General features: G+C 40.9%; 1 protein-coding gene across 1 annotated transcript in view; it reads left to right on the top strand.

Annotated features, from left to right (window-relative positions):
- Nucleotides 1–21,201, top strand: part of LOC145398650 (cytochrome P450 2L1-like) — a 227,856-nt gene that overhangs the window by 31,790 nt on the left and 174,865 nt on the right. Inside the window, exon 4 of the mRNA XM_080271457.1 lies at nucleotides 13,769–13,987. Coding sequence (XP_080127583.1) covers nucleotides 13,769–13,987 — 219 coding nt within the window. The remainder of the gene's footprint in view (nucleotides 1–13,768; nucleotides 13,988–21,201) is intronic.

Here is a 21,201-nt window from a genome sequence, read left to right as displayed (position 1 = left end):
CATAAGTTACTTGAGCTTTACCGGTGAGAACACTCTGAAGGAGTACTGGCCAATACTTTTTGGGCCAATTGAAACCTGTAGCTACCCTCTCAAACAACTGAAAATACTTTGTTAAATTAGATTCATTAAAAGGAGGGACAAGTTTAACATTTTTAGCCACATCAAAATCATCAGAGCTAGATGATCCAGTTCCACCTTGTTTCATCCGATACTCATGGTCTGCCTGAATCCTAGCAAGTTCAATTTGTGCCTGAGCCTGTGCCTGTGCCTGTGCCTCCTGAATACGAGCCTGAGACTCAGCCTCGTTAGCACGTGCCTGAAACTCAGCCTCCTTAGCACGAGCCTGAAACTCAGCCTCCTTAGCACAAGCCTCCTGCAGGGCTAGCTGTAACTTAGCTATTTCAATCTGTGTTTGCTCATCTGGAGGAGTAACATTAAACAAGCTTTTATTAATCATGTCAACAATTGTTGAGCAACAAGCTTAAGTTCATTCTTTGTTCTGTTTTCTACATCACACACTGTTTGCACATTTCACAAAAAATCTTTGGCTTCATCAAGAGTAGTAATAGTAGACATCATGAATAAATCACAGTCACAAAATATCAAGCAATATCCTTATGATAATATCCTGAATATCCTGATAAGAGGTCGCCAAATTAATGTTACGGAACAGAGAGAGATAATGAACACTTCAAGTGAGAATACTAAAATCACTACTGTCCCACAAAGTTCCAGGTTCAAAACAAAAGAGTTAGGTAAAATTACAAGTTAAAGTTTAATGCTCAAACTAACAACTAAACATTCAGGACTCATAAGGATAATGTAATGGCAAAGCAGGTTACATATATGGTTAACTGCAATAGCCTCTATTAACACGAATTTAGCAAGAACAAATTTATCTAAGTCAGCCCTGAAAAAAGGAGAAAACCGGATAATGCTCAGTTAAAGCAAGATATAATATTATTACAGATACAAAATATTACTAATACTGGCTGACAGTAAAAACTTTACTAGGCTTCCGAATTAACGCCTTATACTATACAGTACAAGAAAAATGGTAATAACACTTATACTCAAATTATACAGCAGCTAGATGGTTGGAGACTTCCTGAGCACTCACAAAAATAATAATATACCGTACAGGGTCGAACAGAGTTGTGAACAGAATGAGGAGTAGATCTAAGTGGCAACTAATGCAGGGACTGAGCTCATTATATAGGGTGCTGGCAGAGCTTGATTAAACTTGTAAGAAGGACGCGCAAATGAAGGCATAGAGGACGAAGAGTTGACACTCCTGCTCTGAACAACAGAAAGAACGACTTACTCTACTATAAGGGAGAGAAGGGGGGAGTGAGGTAGAACACGCAAGCCTGGTCACTATGGAAGCCACGTGGCGAATCATGATCAAACATGCAGCATAATGTACATTAGAATAACACAAAGGATGATGAAATTTCATCATAGGTTATGTAACAATATATATATATATATATATATATATATATATATATATATATATATATATATATATATATATATATATATATGCATCTGCAACCTTTGCAGGGTTGATAGCTAACATACCAAGTTTGGCTCAGGTTAGCGTCATTTGAAGAGGTGTTTTGGCCGTCATCTGGCATGGTCGGAGGTGAAATGTGGCAGGTTGTGTGAGTAGAGCTGTCCACGTTTCTCGCAATCTTCACTGATACATTCATGAAACACCATCTTAATTGGACGATAAATGTGACTTAATATTTTCACTTTTATGCTACTGACATTGTGATTATATGTATGTATGCACAGTAGCTCTAGAAAGTAATGTCACAGAGTTCACTGATTGGATATGGGCTTTGCAACATCTCTTAATAGCGCGAGTGTATGTATAGAACAAGCCAGACAGAAGAACCTGATACAGTCAAGGTGGAGGATGCACGCTCCTTTCCACCCTTAGTAGATGGCTGGTCGTTGTTGGATCATTTCCACAACACACATACCAAGCCGGTTAACATTTATTTCTCTATGGACTCGGAAACTGTGAAACTGTCACTCTGTTTTATAATGGTATTATAAATTGTTTATCTGTTCATGATTTGTATTATTTCAGGATAGTAACACACCGAAAAAGTGACATTGACTTTAGTTATATCACTGAGTCTCAATTATGGTGATCAGGAGCTTGTTCAGCAAGATTCACCCATGCAGTATATTCCTTCACGGATTAAATATAAATAACAAAACATCTGTAATGAGATAATACGATGTTGATGTCTCTGTCAGTTTCCTTAAACATGTCCCTAAAGGGTCCACCGTATGTAATCTCGTTTCCTTCTCGTCAATCGATGTGTAATGAATGATGTGGTAGTTGCCCGCATATGAGCTTCCACATTAATATACAGAGTAGTCATCCATTGTTCTGTTACGTAGAAAGAAATGGTTCGTATAACAATATACAGTCCAGTAGAATTTTTTAAAACATGCACCAAATAATATACTGTTACAAAATGACGAATCATTTTAACAGGGGCGTAGCCAGAAAGTTCACAAGGGAGGGAGAGGAAGAAAGATGTCTATATATTCTTGAAAAGGTTGCGGGAGGCGAGCGAAGCGAGCTTCTGCAGCTGGGGGGTCTGGGGGGGGGGGCACTGTAAGCTTTCCGAGCCCTATAAAAGTATGTATTGGAATATTTAGATGATAACTCATTACAGTGAAAATGGTGAAAAACAGAGAAAGAAAATGAATTTGGCAGAAAAAAAAAGAAGCTTTTTTTAATGATCCTTACGGAATAAAAGAACAATAATGCATCTGGGAGTCTCATGTGCATTTTCCTCGCCTTTGAGAGCATAATAATCTTAGCTAAGTTAGTTGGAACCTGGAAATGTCAAAATTAATCTGACAAAAGGTGATAAAAACATTTTATTTAGTTCTAACGGAAAGCAATTAATTTTAAATATTTCACAAATCTCTTGGTACCTCAAGACTCAGGTATCACATAACATATTAAGAACCACTTCCATAGTCCAAAAATGTGCCATGCATTGGAATTCTGCCTACTTGGTTAAGGTAAAAGGGCAAGCCTTTAAAATATGCAAAATTACTTAGACTTGTCTGCTCTTTTTAACTGACTCTTCTAAGAAAAAAAGTATCATAGTATATATATATATATATATATATATATATATATATATATATATATATATATATATATATATATATATATATATATATATATATATATCACTGAAAGACAAAAACGGTGAAGCCATTAAATGCAGATATAAGATGGTGAAGAGAGTTGAAGAATTTTACAAAGAACTGTATGCATCAAAGACAGTAGTACCAATAGCTAACTTTTCGGTTGACACAAGTGAAATACTTGAGGTACCACCAGACGAAGTAAATATTTCTCTTAAAAATATGAAAAGAGGGAAGGCTCCAGGAGAAGATGGAATAGTAGCAGATTTACTGTTGGATGCAGGAGCAGAAGTACACATAGGCTTGCTCACTTATTTATCTAATGCATAAAACAGAAGAAAATTAACAAAACATGGTGTAATGCAATAGTTATTCTACTTTATAAAAAAGGTGACTCAAAAGACCTTAGTAACTATCGACCCATTAGCTTGCTATCAGTCATTTACAAACTTTTCACTAAAGTCCTTACAAACAGAATAGCAACAAATCTGGAGGAAAACCAATCTCGTGAACAGGCAGGATTCCGAAGCGGGTACTCGACTACTGATCATCTACACACAATGAATCAGGTAATTGAGAAAACTACAGAAAATAATAAACCACTGTGCTTAGGTTTTGTTGATTACGAAAAGGCTTTCGACTCAGTGGAGCACATAGCAATAATAAATTCATTGCGAGAACAAGGAGTGAATGAGAACATTGTAAAACTGCTCGAAAACATATATAAAGAGGGAGCTCTTACAGTTAAATTACATAAGGACTTAGCGAAAATTAAGATTGAGAAGGGCGTGCGTCGGGAGATACAATTTCACCAAAGTTATTTACAGCATGCCTAGAAAGTATTTTCAGAAAGCTAGACTGGGAAAACAAAGGAGTGAACATTGATGGAGAAAAGTTAAACCATTTAGGATTTGCAGATGACATTGTCCTAATCTCAGAAACAGCAGAGACATTGCAAGAAATGTTAAATGACCTGAACAGAGAAAGTCTCAAAGTAGGGCTAAAGATGAACCGGAGTAACACTAATGTTAAATCCTCAAACACAAAAGGGCGTCATCAGAATAAGTGGAAAAATTCTTGAACAAGTCGAGGAGTACAATTACCTGGGACAAATACTAAAATTAACGAAAGATAATGATAGCGAAATAAAAAGACGCATTACAATTGGATGGGAAGCGTTCGTAAACGTAGGGACATTATGAAAAGTAGCTTACCAGTTTGTATGAAACGAAAAGTATATAATGAATGTATAATTCCAGGTATGACTTATGGTTGTGAGACTTGGAAACTGGCAAAATCGATGGAAAATAAATTAATTCGTTCTCAGAGAGCAATGGAAAGGTCAATGTTGGGAATATCTTAAAGAGACAGGAAAAGATCAACTTGGGTGAGAGAGCAGACTAAAGTCAAAGATAATATAGAAATTATAAAAGAACAGAAGTGAAGGTGGGCAGGCTATGTAGCAAGAATAAGAGATAATCGATGGAGCAAGAGGTTGACTGACTAGACACCAAGAGATTGTAAGCGTAGCAGAAAAAGGCCAGACAGGAGGTGGAGGGATGAGATAGAGAAATTTGCAGCGATAACGTGGCAAAGATTGGCTCGGTCAAGGAATTCGTGAAGGTTGGGGGAGGCCTTTGTTCAGCAGAGGACATGTAATGGCTGATGATGATGATGATGATACAGTATATATATATATATATATATATATATATATATATATATATATATATATATATATATATATATATATATATATATATCTCCCATTGGAGCCCGCTGTCCAGAGTACTGGACAGAACTGGGAGTTTTCAAATCTTCATAAAGTAGGGAACAACCGGGTAGGGACATATGAGCTTCGCGACTATGAGCCGATAGGCGGAGGGCGGTCCGCTCAGTACACGCCAGGTGCAGTGCCTCGCCCAGCAACCCTGGGGATCCAATGGGATACATACATATATATATATATATATATATATATATATATATATATATATATATATATATATATATATATATATATATATATATATACGAGTATATATATATATATATATATATATACGAGTATATATATATATATATATATATATATATATGTGTGTGTGTGTGTGTGTGTGTGTGTGTGTGTGTGTGTGTGAGGAAGAAGGAACCAAAGGCAACGAGCCCGCAAAACTGTTCCTTTCAAGAGAAAAACAATACAAGAGAGAGCCAAATTCAAGATCCGATCATTTCGAGATGCCTGGACACACTGCGTTTGAAAGACTGGAGATCATAGGAAGCAGGAAATACAGACAGAGGGAGACAGTTCCAGAGTTTACCTGTTGCATAAATGAAGGACTGGGAGTAACGGTTAACTCTTACATTAGAGAGACAGAAAAGGGATGAGAGTTTGTTGCTAGATGGGTGCTACGCACCCGTCGTAGAGGTGGAGGAATGCATGCAGACAGTTCAGAGGAGGAGTGACCATTGAAGTAGGAATAGAAAAGAGATAAAGATGCAACAGTGCGGCAAAGAAACAGAGGTTGAAGGGAGTCAGTAAGAGAAGGAGAGTTAATGAGGTGAAAAGCCTTTGACTTCATCCTATTGAGAAGAGCTGTATATGGGGAGCTTCCCCACACATGAGAGTTGTACTCCGTGCAGGGGCGGATAAAACCCCTGTATAGAGTCAACAAGAGCACAGGGGTAAAGAAGGAACGGAGTTGGCATAGCACACCCAATCTCTTGGAAGCAGATTTTACAAGAGATGTAATATCATCTTTCCAAGATAAAATCCCGAGTAAATGAAACCCCAAGCATGTTCAAGGATGATGCAGGATTAGGTTGAATATTATTAAATATTAGTGAGTATACATGTGGAAGATTTTGTCGGGTTGATAGATGCAAAAACTGAGTCTTTGATGCGTTAAAAACAACCAGATTATTTTTACCCCAGTCAGAGATAGGAGCCAAGTCAGACATTAGGTGTGCCATAGCCTCGTCCCTTGTTTGTTGAAGTAACTGCTGAGATGGACGTTGCAGGAATCGAATGGAAAGGTGAAGGGTGGAATCATCAGCGTATGAGTGGATAGGGTTAGATGTACAGGTTAGAAGATCACTGATGAATAAAAAGAAGAGAGTTGGTGATAGGACAGAGCCCTGAGGAACACCACTGTTAATAGATCTAGGAGAAGAACAATGGCCGTCTACAACAGCGGCTACAGAACGACCAGAAAGGAAGCTAGAGATGAAGGGACAGATAGAAGGATAGAAACAGTAAGAGGGCAGTTTGGAAATTAAATATTTATGCCAGATTCGATCAAAAGCTTTTGAGATGTCAAATGCAATGGCAAAGCTTTCGCCAAAGTCCCGAAAGGAGGATGGCCAGGAGTCTGAAAGGTAGGTGAGAAGATCGCTAGTGGAGTGCCCCTGACGGAACCCATACTGACGATCAGAGAAAAGGTTGTGATGGGAAAGATGCTTTAAAATTTTTCTATTAAGAATAGACTCGAAAACTTTTGACATACAGGATGTTAAAGCAATTGGACTATAGTTAGAGGGTTGGGACTGGCTGAATGAGAGCAAACTTCCAGCAAGAAGGAAAGGTACAAGTTGATAGACAAAGGCGAAAGAGTTTGCCTAGGCAGGGTGTAAGCAGAGAAGCACAGTTCTTGACAACAACAGGAGGGACTCCATCAGGCCCATATGCCTTATTAGTATTGAGGCCTGTGATGGCAGAAAATATATCAGCCGAAGAAATTTTAATGTCAGCCATGAGGAAGTCAGAGGGGGGAAGTGATGGTGGAATAGCACAGGAATCGTCTAAGGTGGAATTGGAGGAGAAAGTCTGAGTGAAGAGATCTGCTTTATCAGTAGAAGAAATAGCTACAGAGCCATCAGAGTAGAAAAGAGGAGGGAAGGATGATGAGGTAAAGTTGTTAGAAAGGTTTTTGGCAAGATGCCAGAAGGAGCGGGAAGAATTCAAGTTAGACATCTGAGAGCATTTAGTACGGATGAAATTATTTTTAGCAGAGCGAAGAACAGACATAGCATGATTCCGGGCAGAAACGTATAAAAGATGTGATTCAGGGGTGGGTTGGCTCCGGTACCTTTTATAGGCCCTCTCCTTGTTGTGGACAGCATTAGAACAAGCATTATTAAACCAAGGGTTTCGTGCACTAGTCAAAGGATATGAGAAAGGAATGTATGTTTCCATGCCCGAGAGAATAACCTCCGTAATGCGCAAGGCACACTCAGATGGCTCCCGGCCATGGAAGCAATAATCATTCCAGGGAAAATCAAAGAAGTACTGCCTGAGGGCCTCCCAATCCGCAGCTTCAAAGTGCCACAGATGACATTTCTTTGAAGGGTCCGCAGGCCGTACCTGAGTGATAGGACAGGTTAAGGTGATAAGGTTGTGATTGGAGGAGCCCAATGGAGAGAAAAGATTAACAGTGTAAGCAGAAGAATTAGTTGTAAGGTAGAGGTCAAGGCGGTCAGGGATACAGGTAGGGTGCTGTACAAGCTGCTCTAGGTCATTAAGGATAGAAATTGTGTAGGCTTGTTCACCAGGTGGATTAGTGAAAGGAGAGGAGAGCCAAAGGTGGTGTTGAACGAAATCTCCTAGAATGGAGATTTCAGAGAAAGGGGAAATGGATAGAATGTGTTCCATCGTAGAAGTAAGATAGTCAAAGAATTTTTGATAATAGAATTAGGAGATAAATAAACAGTGTAGATATATTTAGTCAGAGAATGACAGGAAAGCCAAAGCCAGAGTGTAGAGAATTCAGAATAATCGAGTTTAGGGACACGAGAGCAAGATAAGTTGTTGCGTATATATACACAACAGCCACCTTTGGCTTTGAAATGAGTATAGAGAAAGTAGGAGAATACAGAAAAGGGTCTGCTGTCAGTTACCTCAGACAGCTGAGTCTCAGTTAGAAAAAGAAAATGGGGTTTAGAGGAGAGGTGGTGCTTAACAGGGTAAAAGTTTGAGGAAAGGCCACGAATGTTGCAGAAATGAAGAAGAAGAGAGCTAGACAGTGATTCCAGGCATCCTGAGTCGTCACCGGGAAAGGGGTAGAAGGTGGGGGCATTTGTGGTCCTCTTCCCCTGGGGACTCCGAGGCTATGTTATTCGACGCCATTTTTTAATTTTGAAAAGGAAGTGTGGTGTGTACTGTGCATGTAGCTTGGTGTTGATAGTTAGAGAAACTTGTATTTGAGAGCATGCTGGCCTACTCTCTGTGTTACTGAGACACTGAAAAAGTTCAGCAAAGGGGGATGGTCGGGACCTAGTCCCGAGGGCTGATGAAAAGGGAGCTCCAGCTCTCCCTGTCATCAGCTTTCCATCCACCTTGGGAGTACTGCCCTATTCGACTGGTGCTACAGTCTACTTCTCAAATATATATATATATATATATATATATATATATATATATATATATATATATATATTCATCATCCAGTCCTACATTGCCCAATGAGGAGCGTAGGAGCCCGAGGCTAGGCAGTTGGTCCCAACATTTAAGTTGAGAGTGACCAGCCTCACTCATCTCTGAGAGGCATTACATGAGAAATCAACCCCAACCATCCCTTCGATGTAAACATTCACCGGCTCAATCCGATTGGAGAGCAATAATTACCCACTAAACCACCAGGCGCCAAAATTTGGTTATATGCTTACCACCCAGCGTAGTAAATGGTTTCCTGGTGCACAGGAAACCATTTGGCTTGTCACTCAGTGTAGAGTCACCCACAAGCTGAAGGAAGTGGAAAGAATGAAGGAAAGAAAGACAGAAGAGGGAGAGTAAAGTCACCAGTAGGCAGAAGGACAAGGAAAGAATGAAGGAAAGAAACACAGTAGAGAATGGAAGGAAAGAAGGATGGAGAGGAAAGGGCAGACACCCGAGAGCAGCAGTACATCGAGTGAGTGGATGGTATATATATATATATATACTGTGGTAGGTGAGGGCGCTCACCATCCACTCACTCGATGTACTGCTGCTCTCGGGTGTCTGCCCTTTCCTCTCCATCCTTCTTTCCTTCCATTCTCTACTGTGTTTCTTTCCTTCATTCTTTCCTTGTCCTTCTGCCTACGGGTGACTTTACTCTCCCTCTTCTGTCTTTCTTTCCTTCATTCTTTCCACTTCCTTCAGCTTGTGGGTGACTCTACACTGAGTGACAAGCCAAATGGTTTCCTGTGCACCAGGAAACCATTTACTACGCTGGGTGGTAAGCATATAACCAAATTTTGGCGCCTGGTGGTTTAGTGGGTAATTATTGCTCTCCAATCGGATTGAGCCAATGAAAGTTTACATCCAAGGGATGGTTGGGGTTGATTTCTCATGTAATGCCTCTCAGAGATGAGTGAGGCTGGTCACTCTCAACTTAAATGTCGGGACCAACTGCCTAGCCTCGGGCTCCTACGCTCCTCATCGGGCAATGTAGGACTGGATGATGAATATATATATATATATATATATATATATATATATATATATATATATATATATATATATATATATATATATATTTGAGAAGTATATATATATATATATATATATATATATATATATATACCTGATTTGTACTTTGATCACTGGTAATAAAAGCTCTAGCACTCATTCGAGCTGATCGTTTTCATACTTTGAACAGAATATTACTTAATAAATCATAGTTCTGATTAAGTTAACTAGAGGCAAACACTGGTTACCAAAAACAAAAGATACTGTGGAACTCAGACAAATAAATGTAGTTTCATTCATACTGGTACTCCATAACCGCTGTATCAACTAAAATGAAAGAAAAGAAAAAAAAAATCAGTTCTAGTTAAATATATACGCTATCAGTAATTTTGCATGCCATGACAGTAATGTATGTTCATAAAAGGAGATTAAGTCTTCTTGCTTTTCTTTTTGAGAACCGATTCAGAATTATGTCTGCATAACGCTGACTCACCACGATTCTCTCTCTCTCTCTCTCTCTCTCTCTCTCTCTCTCTCTCTCTCAAGTGATTTATTTATTTATCTATTTTTATATTTTTAAAGATTTATTATGATTTATGTAGCCCCATACAATTTCAAGACCCTAAAAGAGGGGACGGCCGCCTCCTCCGGCCCTTCTTTTACCAACCAAAGTAGGATTAGCTGTATGCTAATCCAGTCTCCTAACAGGAGTGTTTACTTGGGGGGATGGAGAGAGTTTCTCGGTACCCTGTAGAATACCACAACAGATCTAGGACACATAACCACTCATTAGGGAAACAAATGCCAGGTCAAAGCGTCCAAGTACTGTACCAGTTTTAGGTGACAGTAGGTTATCTATCTAATGTTGTCTTCACTATGAGTAAATATTTACTCATCAAAAGTTACACATCGTTTCACACAAGCTATGCGCGCGATTACTAATTAAATAATTGTCACCTAAAATCTTATTATGGCATCAGGTCCTTTCAATGACATCCTGTAGCTGTACGGCATGAGTACTCGTACGGTACCTCCAAGGACCAGCCCCAGACCAGCTGTCTGACCATCACCGCAGCACAAACTACCACCTGACCAGTAAACCAGTCCAGCTATGTTTCTTCAAATTCACAATGGTATTTTTTTCAGTTACGGAAGAAAATACAAATTATCAACATATACCTCGTGTATATATATATATATATATATATATATATATATATATATATATCACTAAAATAGTAATTCAGGGGCATGTCCAGCCACCTTCCTTTCGATTCAGTGATGTTATGTCTTGCTTGCATATTATGTTGACGTTCTGTACGAGTAGTCGTCTGGTAGCTCGATTGTCAGACTTACTATCAACACGTCATCCATAACACCATGACTGTCGGGACGAAGCCGAGGTTACATGTGGTACACCGTATAGGGTCATTCTAATGGAAGGTGATAGAGAAATGTTGAGCACCAAATTATCTCGTTAATTCTTGCGTTAGCAATTAATCTACCGTTATGAGGAAGTAAACAGCTTGGGTGAATCAGACTGAATATCACAAACTCAAAAATTTAAAGACACATCGAATGACGCCTCAATAATGTAGCGAATGTTATGGTCTCTTCATTTTTATCTGTGCTACTAGTCAATCAACGTAAAGCAAGAATAATTAAACATTTTGTAAATTCATTACAGAAAACAATGATTCCTTCCCCGTGACAGTGAAAAATAAAGACATCAAAACTCCACAGTTAACCGGCTCAAGTCTGCATGCTATGGACATGACCAGACAACAACCCACCGTCCAGAAAAGGCGGAAAGCAACACGCGCCCTCCACCTTGACTATTGTAGATTGGTTTGTCCGGGACTGCACATACGCAAAAAACTGCGAACCGTAAGAAAAAACGTTTTTAGCGAAACTTTGCGGGGTTCCAGTAACTGACACTCCACTTTGCTCGTTAATGTTCTGTCATCTTATGAAGTGTTTTGACCACCAACTCTGTCGTGGCTTCACGTCCCCTGCATGGCGCTAGCATTTGTATTACTTATTACCAAGAAACACAGATGATTTATATCAGAAAATGAAGATTGTGAACAAACAACAGAGAACAGGATATGTTACTTTACATGAAGACAAATAGTGGAGAAAGTTTGCGAGAAAGACTACAAGGTGTTTATGGCACTTATGGATCTGGAAAAAGCATACGACAGTATAGACAGAGAAGGATTGTGGAAGGTCTTGCGCTTGTAAGGTGTAGAGGGTAAGCTGCTATAGGTCCCATCAATGGTTTTTATGATTGTAGTGAAGCATATGTAAGGGTACTTGGGCATCTAAGTGACTGGTTCACGATCGGTGTAGGCGTGCGACAAGGTTGTGATGTCCCCATGGTTGTTCAATGTATGTATATGAAGAAGTAAAAATACGAGTAACGGAGAGGGGGATGGCGTTGGTAATGAATCGTGATGGATGGAATATCTCAAATTTATTGTATGCTGATGATGCAGTACTACTTGCAAATGCCGGACAAGAACTTGGTAGACTAGTGAGGAGTTTTGCTGATGTCTGTCAGCGTCGTGCCTTGAAAGTAAATTTAAAAAAGAGTAAAGAGATGGTTATTGAGAGAGAAGGTGGCTCCCAGAGTGATATTACAGTGAATGGAGAGAGACTGGAACTGGTGAGATACTTCAGATACCTGGGTACAGAGATAGAAAAAAGGAAAATGTGCAAAAGAAGTGGAAAGTGGAATGACACAAGGAGGGAAAGTAGCTGATGCAATGAAGGCCTTGATAAGAAACAGGGGCTTGAGTGTTGCAGCTGCACGAGGCTTACATGAAGGAGTGTTAGCGCCAACTTTAATATATGAAAGTAAGACTATGGTGTGGCATAAAAATGAAAAGTCAGGAGTAAGAGCAGTGGGAATGGGATTGCTGTGGAATGTATGGGGAGTACAGAGAGTGGACAGGATACGAAATAGTATGACTCATGAAAGATGTGGAGTGAGGAAGTTTGTGGACACCAAAACCGAAGAGAGTGTACTGAGATGATATGGTCATGTGGAGAGAATGGATAACAAGTGGTGAAAAAGGCATATTGGAGCGAATTTGAAGTGGGGGGAGGCAAGGTAGGCCAAGGAGAAGGTGGAGAGATATGGTGGATGAGTGTGTGAGGAGAGGTTTAGAAGTCAGTGAGACTAGGGGACTGACAAGAGATCGAGCTGGGTGGATGAGTATTGTGAGGAGAAGCGTATGATCAGGGATTTGGCACCCTTTTTTAACGTGACTGCGTCCGGACTGACTCAATCGGATAGCTTTATGTGAAGCTACGGTAAGTGGTGAATGTTCTTAGCGTATCATATACATCTAGGATTCCGGGGGCGTGAATGGTAAGGGAATGGAAGCGTTGTCCATTGCACTGGGCAAATTTGGGCTGTCTGGACGTTGCTACTCCTCACCCTGCCCTAGGGTGGGAAAGGAGGTCTAGATGATAATGATGACTCCTAATGAAATGGTCCGTATATTGCGCCCTAGCTGTGGTGATCTGCTGTGGCTCAATCTGCTGGTGTGAGTATGGCAGACATTTCGGTTTCTTCATGAATTTTATCAGCCAAACAACCAGTGAACGTAAAGAAACAAAACAGACGCCATAAAGCAAGAAAAGGATTAAGGGAAGCACAAAGCAATGCAGGGTAGATATTGATAACGCTCACTGAGGCATCCCCACATCATACGTAAACCAAGAGGAGAAGGGGTAAATATATGGACCATCCATTAGTTTGTTGAGACAGTCACACTCAGCAGTAAGAACAAGTTAGTGTTGGCGTGTCAGAGGATATGTGACATTTATCTCTGGGGGTGTATTCGATAGAACGCCATACTCAGAATGACAGCTTTACATCGGTTTGATCCCAAAAGAGGTGACTGGAGTTTTTCTGATCATATAAAGCCGTCAAAGGCAGTAGGATGGTCAACTACCTGTAATTTGCTGGGCTACAGTACCCAAGCTTCGGGTTCCATCACTTCAATGGAAGTAGAATAGGATGGCTGTTCCTCTCCAACTCCCCTTTTATTTGTATTTAATCCAAAAATGTCTCCAAGGCTGATGAGATGTCATCCTTAACTTTCAGTATCTCTTCCACAGGAGTTATTTCCAGCAATGGTCTGCGTTGGCACAATAACAGGCGGTTCACTCTGCGGCAGCTGCGGGACCTGGGCATGGGCAAGTCGAAACTGGTGGCGGCAGTGCACACACAGGCCACGCAGTTCGTGCAAGAGCTCAGGAAACAGGCAGGCAGACCAGCGCCCCTGCGTCATGCACTTATCGTTTCTATCGTCAATATCATCTGGCAGATGGTAGGAGGTGAGACAGTTTTAAAATTACAGGCTATCTCCACGAGTTATATCTGGTCCTGTACAGTACTATGAAACTGATGGGTAAGTGGAGCCTGATCCTGGATGGAATATATATATATATATATATATATATATATATATATATATATATATATATATATATATATATATGTATGTATGTGTGTATAATATATATATATATATATATATATATATATATATATATATATATATATATGGTATATATTATATATACATATGTCTATCTATCTATCTATCTGTCTATCTGTGTGTCTATTTATCTATCTATCTATCTCTATGGTCTGTTTTATATATACATATCTGTCTATCTATCTATCTGTATACATATCTGTCTATCTATCTATCTATCATCATTAGCCATCACAAGTCCGCTGCTGAACAAAGGCCTCCCCCAACCTTCTCCATAAATTCTTGACTAAGGAAACCTCTGCTAGTTTTCCCTGCAAATTTCTCTATCGCATCTCTCCATCTCCTGTCTGGCCTTTCTCTGCAACGCTTACAATCTCTTGGTGTCTAGTCAGTCAGCCTCTTGCTCCATTAGTTATCCCTTATTCTTGATACATGGCCTGCCCACCTCCACTTCTGTTCTTTTATAACTTCTATAATGTCTTTCCCTTTAGACTGCTCTCTCACCCAAGTTGATCTTTTCCTGTCTCTTAAAGATATTCCCAACACTGACCTTTCTATTGCTCTCTGAGAACGATTAGTTTACTTTCCACCGATATGTTAGTTTCTAGGTCTCACAACCGCACGTCCTAGCTGGAATTATACGTATGTTATATAGTTTTCCTTTCATACATATTGGCAAGCTACTTTTCATAAAGACTCTATGTTTAAATACGCTTTCCATCCAACTATAATGCGTCTTTTCATTTTGCTATCACGATCTTTCGTTAATTTTAGTATTTGCCCCAAGTAATTGTACTCCTCAACTTCTTCAAGAATTTCCTTAACTTCTGATGACACTCTTTGGTATATGTAGATTGAACATCTATGTATATAAAAGAGCTGCATTGTTTGTTTGTTTGATTGTTTGTCCTTAAATCACGTCCAAATCACGGGCCAGAGACCCCCAAACCCATATATATATATATATATATATATATATATATTGAATCAGGATGACCCAAGAATGGTTTTAGGGGGTCAAAATTCAGATCTGCGCCATTTGAGGTCACCAGTAGAGTCTCCATCTTTTTGGCCGTGGCACTGCAGGACACCCCTGCAGCCCAATTTTTGCCATGGAGACTCACATATCCTCCAATTCGGACATAGGCTATGTGATGTTGACCTCCGAGGTCATTTGAGGTCACTGGTCGGAGACCACTCGAGGTCACTGGTAATCCACGTTTGAACAACTGGACCCAGCAAGCCAATTTTTGGCATGGAGACTCACATGGCCTCCAGTTCGGACATAGGCTATGTGAGGTTGACCTCCGAGGCCATTTGAGGTCACCTGACAGAGGTCCTTTAAGGTCGCTGGCAATAGTAAACAAGCACACACAAATACTGTGCGTTAGTCTGCCAAAGCTGATATAAAAAGTTCCTGGACCGTTTATAATCCCTCTTCAAAAGCATAAGTGTCACGGGGTTTTTAAAATAAATGCTAAATATTATTTTAAATGATAATAATGTTGAAGAGCAGGGACAATGATTGTCTTGCTAAATCAAGCAACGATTACTTTATGCTGACTTGCTTCACACGATTCTCTAAGAACGAGAATTTATAAACTTTCTCAATAGTACACAGGAGAGACTAATCACTCAATTGATGTTTATTAATACTGTTAGCCTCTGGAGAAAGTTACTTCACCCCTGACAATAAATAACTAATACTATTAATAATATCAGGTTCTTGCTGATGCTTAACTCCTAGGAGGCACAACGGATTTTAAGCTTAATACACAAGACTGGCCTAAGTACCAGTTATGAATAGCAAAACGTTTATGCAAGCTAGGAGCTATATGGGAAATAAGCTTAATTATGGAGAAATGAAACACGACTTTATATTACATTAAGCTCAAGAAAAAGAACTGTTAAATTTATTGATTACAAAAATAAATTTAACGTTACACTTCAAATGAATTCAAATAAAGAGATCGTACTCACTCACTCACTCAAGCTAAATTCTTACGCCTAGGGAAAACACCTTAACTAAGCTCTTAAACCTAGGAAAATACAAAAAGGAAATACTAGTCAATGAATGTGGTGTATCACCCAAAGAAGGGTGGGAGCACTGGAGAACTGTAGTCTAGTGGAGTCTGGGTGCTGCTGACCTCTCTCTCTCACTTCTGGAGCACAGTACCTCTCTCCGTCACAACAAACACTGGACTGCTATTCAAACGATGCGTGTGGTAGAATGCATAGGCCACCGGAAGAAGGCGTGGCTAACGGTTGAGGCAAGCAGGGGCAAACAATAAAGAAACACTAGTATCGCTCAGTACAGCACTTAGTGACGTGCATTAGACTGGTCACTTTTGAAACAGTGACGAATGTTTTGAAAAGTATACCACCGAAGTGGAGAGAGAAACGGTTAACTGAGCGATACACAGTGAGTTTTCCACTAATAGTTCGTGTTTTTCACAAAAGGGAAATGTCGCGAATTTGATTCGTGACATTACGCCCCTACAAAATGAATTTTTTCCTTATGGGAAAAAATTTGTGGATATATATATATATATGCACACATCCTAACTCAGTCACACAAGATTCACACTGTGGTGTGTGTGCTATCCTGCTACAGGAGAAAGTCGCAGTCGCCAGTGAGCGAAAAAACCTCGTATCTACGTTAATAGAAGCAAGCTTGAGGGAAAAAACTCTGTGACGACGGTGAAAATCCTGTACTCAGGTCAAACTGAGCGAAAGTTCGCTACATTTACACTGACAACTAATTGTTGTGTAGCGTGGTGTATGTAATACACGGTGTAGGTGTGACAGTTGTAGTGTAACTGTACCTACATGTAAAATGATACAGTAAATATTAATAACATGGCGACGATGAAGACAGAGGAGAAGAGGCGGCAGTGTGCGGCAGATGATCAGCTGGCCCGCACAGCAAAACTGCTACGCCCATTGCTGTACCTGCAAAATCAATTGAGGTGGAGCATCAGAAATGTCAATGAGACAAAAATTTTATTATATTACAATTACTCTCTGCCTAGCAGTCAGTGCTACGATGTACATTCGAGGTCGCCATTATCCCCCTTAACCTACAGTACTTATATTAATATCGGGGAGCTGAGAATCCTTGTGCAAACTCGAGTCTTCCATAGCCTCGAGTCGCCTCTGCGGAGTTCTCACTTCCCCCTTAACCTACAGTACTTATATTAGTATCGGGGAGCTGAGAATCCTTGTGCAAACTCGGGTCTTCCATAGCCTCGAGTCGCCTCTGCGGAGTTCTCACTTCCCCCTTAACCTACAGTACTTATATTAGTATCGGGAAGCTGAGAATCCTTGTGCAAACTCGGGTCTTCCATAGCCTCGAGTCGCCTCTGCGAAGTTCTCTCTCAAACTTCCCCCTTAACCTACGGTACATAATATGTATGTACAGGCCCTGGACATACTGTATCCTGTGGGGCCAACAAGCGAGACGTCATGTCTACACTCACTTCACCACTATCCTGTCTCTCAACTGACTCAGAGATTACAGGTGTGGTTACAAACGGCACAGGAAGGACATGTCCTTGATTAGTGGTGTTACTTTGACACACACTGCAGGAGCGCACGAAACTGTCTATGTCTCGTCCCATCCCTGGCCAGAAAAAGTCAGCTCGGATATGGCCCTGGGTCTTCCTTTTGCCCATGTGACCTCCTGAGGCTGAACAAAGACCCCATTGTAAAACTGCTAGGCGGTACTTGGCGGGAACAACAAACTGCAGTCGAACCTCGCCCTCGGGTGTTCGTGACTCACGGTAGAGCCGTCCTTGTTTGCGAAGGAACTTGGCTCGATCTCCCTGTGAATACTTAATCACTCTACCCTTTTGTTTATTCCGCACGGCAGCAAGTGTCGGGTCAGAATGTTGTTCTTGTACAACAAGTTGACTACACATCAGATCTTGCAGGGATTCAATGATCACTGGGGTGACACAGTCTGGAGCCTCAGCCATGGCTCGTGTTACCGCAGCAGCCGAAGTCTGAGTAGCGTCATGTTCAGTGCAACTATCCTTGACACCATAAATGTTTCCTACTATGAGGTCAAAAAAAGGTTCTGGCATGACAACTGCGAGTGTCGTACCAGTATAAAATGGAGATGCCACATGGATACATGCCTCAGGGAACAATCTCACTGGTCCATCAATAAGGTTTGCATGGATCTGTCGACCTGTGTACTGCTCAGGCCGAACTAAACTCTGCTTGACAGAGCAACCTGAGGAACCATTATCTCTCAGGACCTTCACAGGAATGCCTCCCACAAACCCTGGCTGAACAAGGAAGGTACTGTCACCTGTGGGAGGGCCTGTGGAGGAAGCAGCTAGCCACTCATGAGGCTGCTGAATTGATGCGGCAAACATTGTGCCTTGAGAATTATATACTTGAGGGTTTGTACTCACTGCCTGTGGAGATGGAACATTGACCATCTGTGGAGGGGGGTTCACTGTCACTGTGGGACTAGTGAACTGTGGGGGAGTACCCATACTGGTAGGGACATGACCACCGTGCTGTGCTAAGGAATGAAGGCTGCGTTCGCTTCCTGCCTCTTTTGAGCTGGTGGTGAAAAAGTTTGTCCCGACGGTCGGTTGCGTGGCTGATACTGCTGCTGGTTAGGGTACTTGTTGTACCTCTTCCACTCAGGTTTCTGAGTATTTTGCCCCTGGTCCTTCCACTGGGGTTTTGGACCTTGGCCATTATTCTGAGAATGGCCTTGTTGCTGGGGTTCAGTCTGAGATGATTTCCCAGACTTGGCAGTATCTTTTCTGTTCCAGGTGTTTTGCTTACGAGTTTGAGACCTGTATGCAGTAAAATACGCGTCAGCCTTCTCTGCCATTTGGCTGACATCTTTCACCTGGCAGATCTTAAGCTGTGCTATGAGCTCAGCAGGCCACGACCTCTCTAGTTGTGTACGCAGCATAAGGTCAATTATCCCCTCACGCGTGGAAGGAGTTTCATCTTTCTCCATCCAATCACCTTAGTAAGCAGTGAGACGGTCGAGGAACTGGACAGCTGTCTCCTTGTCTTGGAGACGAGCTCGCATGAACTGAACTTTGGCGTCGTCTACTGTGAGACCATACGCCTTAGTGAGTGCAGCTTTCATCATCTCATACGTGAGATTGTCTCCACAAATTCTGTGGAGAATATCGAGGGCAGGGCCCTCAAATAAACTAAAAAATTGGAGCCGCTTAGCTGCCTCATCCAGTTGATACATGTCTACCATGTCCTCAAAACGAGCTATGTACGGCTCGATTCGCTCGCCTTCCTTGTATGAAGGAAGCTTGATGCGTGGGGTCGCCAGGACATGTGTAGGAAGAGCGCTAGTGGAGCTTGGGTTGGCTGCAGCAGATGTGCCTGAAGCCAAGGAATCTCGCTTGAGCTTCAAAACCTCAAGCTCATGTTTTTCTCGTGCCTCACGTTCGGCACGTTCATATTCACGTTGTTCCCGCTCGTATTCGCGTTGTTCTCGCTCGTATTCGCGCTCCTTTTTGCGTTCCTCACGCTGTTCTTGCTCGTATTCGCGCTGAATCTTACGCTCTTCATGGGCATCATTCTCGCACTGCTGGTCCATATTATGCCATGAGAGTATGTACTCTTTAATTTCAGTTGGGTCTGAAAGACCCATATCTTTGGCTTCCTGTAAAAATATGGTGGTAGCCATGTCGCTAATTTACTGAGCAAGCCGAAACTGAGTACTGACTGCTTCGCAAACGAATGCTAATAACACAAGTAAAGAATACAGACACAAGCTAGTGGTGACCAGTCTTATCTAGTTAACCGGAAAGGAATAAAGCAAAAATGCAAATAACTGGGGAGACTCAATAATTAACACAATGGGTACGACGGTTACCCAGGAGCGAATAAAATCGTCTGGCGTTACCAAGAATAAACTAGAGTTAAGTACTCTATTGATTAATAAAGCAAAATTCACTTGCTAAATTAACGGTAACCACCAGTAAACTTGTGCCTATAAACTCTAATGATAAATACCTAAATATGAACGAGTGAGTATTATCTCGTGAATAGCTTTAGAGCTAGGAGTTAATATCCTGGAATGAGGTCGCCAATTGCCGCGGGGTTTTTAAAATAAATGCTAAATATTATTTTAAATGATAAAAATGTTAAAGAGCAGGGACAATGATTGTCTCGCTAAATCAAGCAACGAATACTTTACGCTGACTTGCTTCGCACGATTCTCTAAGAACGAGAATTTATGAACTTTCTCAACAGTACACAGCACAGACTAATCACTCAATTGCTGTTTATTAATACTGTTAGCCTCTGGAGAAAGCTACTTCACCCCTGACAATAAATAACTAATACTATTAATAATATCAGGTTCTTGCTGATGCTTAACTCCTAGGAGGCACAACGGATTTTAAGCTTAATACACAAGACTGGCCTAAGTACCAGTTATGAATAGCAAAACGTTTATGCAAGCTAGGAGCTATATGGGAAATAAGCTTAATTATGGAGAAATGAAACACGACTTTATATTACATTAAGCTCAAGAAAAAGAACTGTTAAATTTATTGATTACAAAAATAAATTTAACGTTACACTTCAAATGAATTCAAATAAAGAGATCGTACTCACTCACTCACTCAAGCTAAATTCTTACGCCTAGGGAAAACACCTTAACTAAGCTCTTAAACCTAGGAAAATACAAAAAGGAAATACTAGTCAATGAATGTGGTGTATCACCCAAAGAAGGGTGGGAGCACTGGAGAACTGTAGTCTAGTGGAGTCTGGGTGCTGCTGACCTCTCTCTCTCACTTCTGGAGCACAGTACCTCTCTCCGTCACAACAAACACTGGACTGCTATTCAAACGATGCGTGTGGTAGAACGCATAGGCCACCGGAAGAAGACGTGGCTAACGGTTAAGGCAAGCAGGGGCGAACAATAAAGAAACAATAGTATCGCTCAGTACAGCACTTAGTGACGTGCATTAGATTGGTCACTTTTGAAACAGTGATGAATGTTTTGAAAAGTATACCACCGAGGTGAAGAGAGAAACGGTTAACTGAGCG

This window comes from Coenobita brevimanus, chromosome 46 (genome assembly GCF_032717465.1).
Source record: "Coenobita brevimanus isolate Jiangsu-jjx chromosome 46, ASM3271746v2, whole genome shotgun sequence".
Classification (NCBI taxonomy): domain Eukaryota; kingdom Metazoa; phylum Arthropoda; class Malacostraca; order Decapoda; family Coenobitidae; genus Coenobita; species Coenobita brevimanus.
The sequence above is the reverse complement of the archived record's forward strand: the minus strand, read 5'-3'. Positions and strand labels throughout refer to the sequence as shown.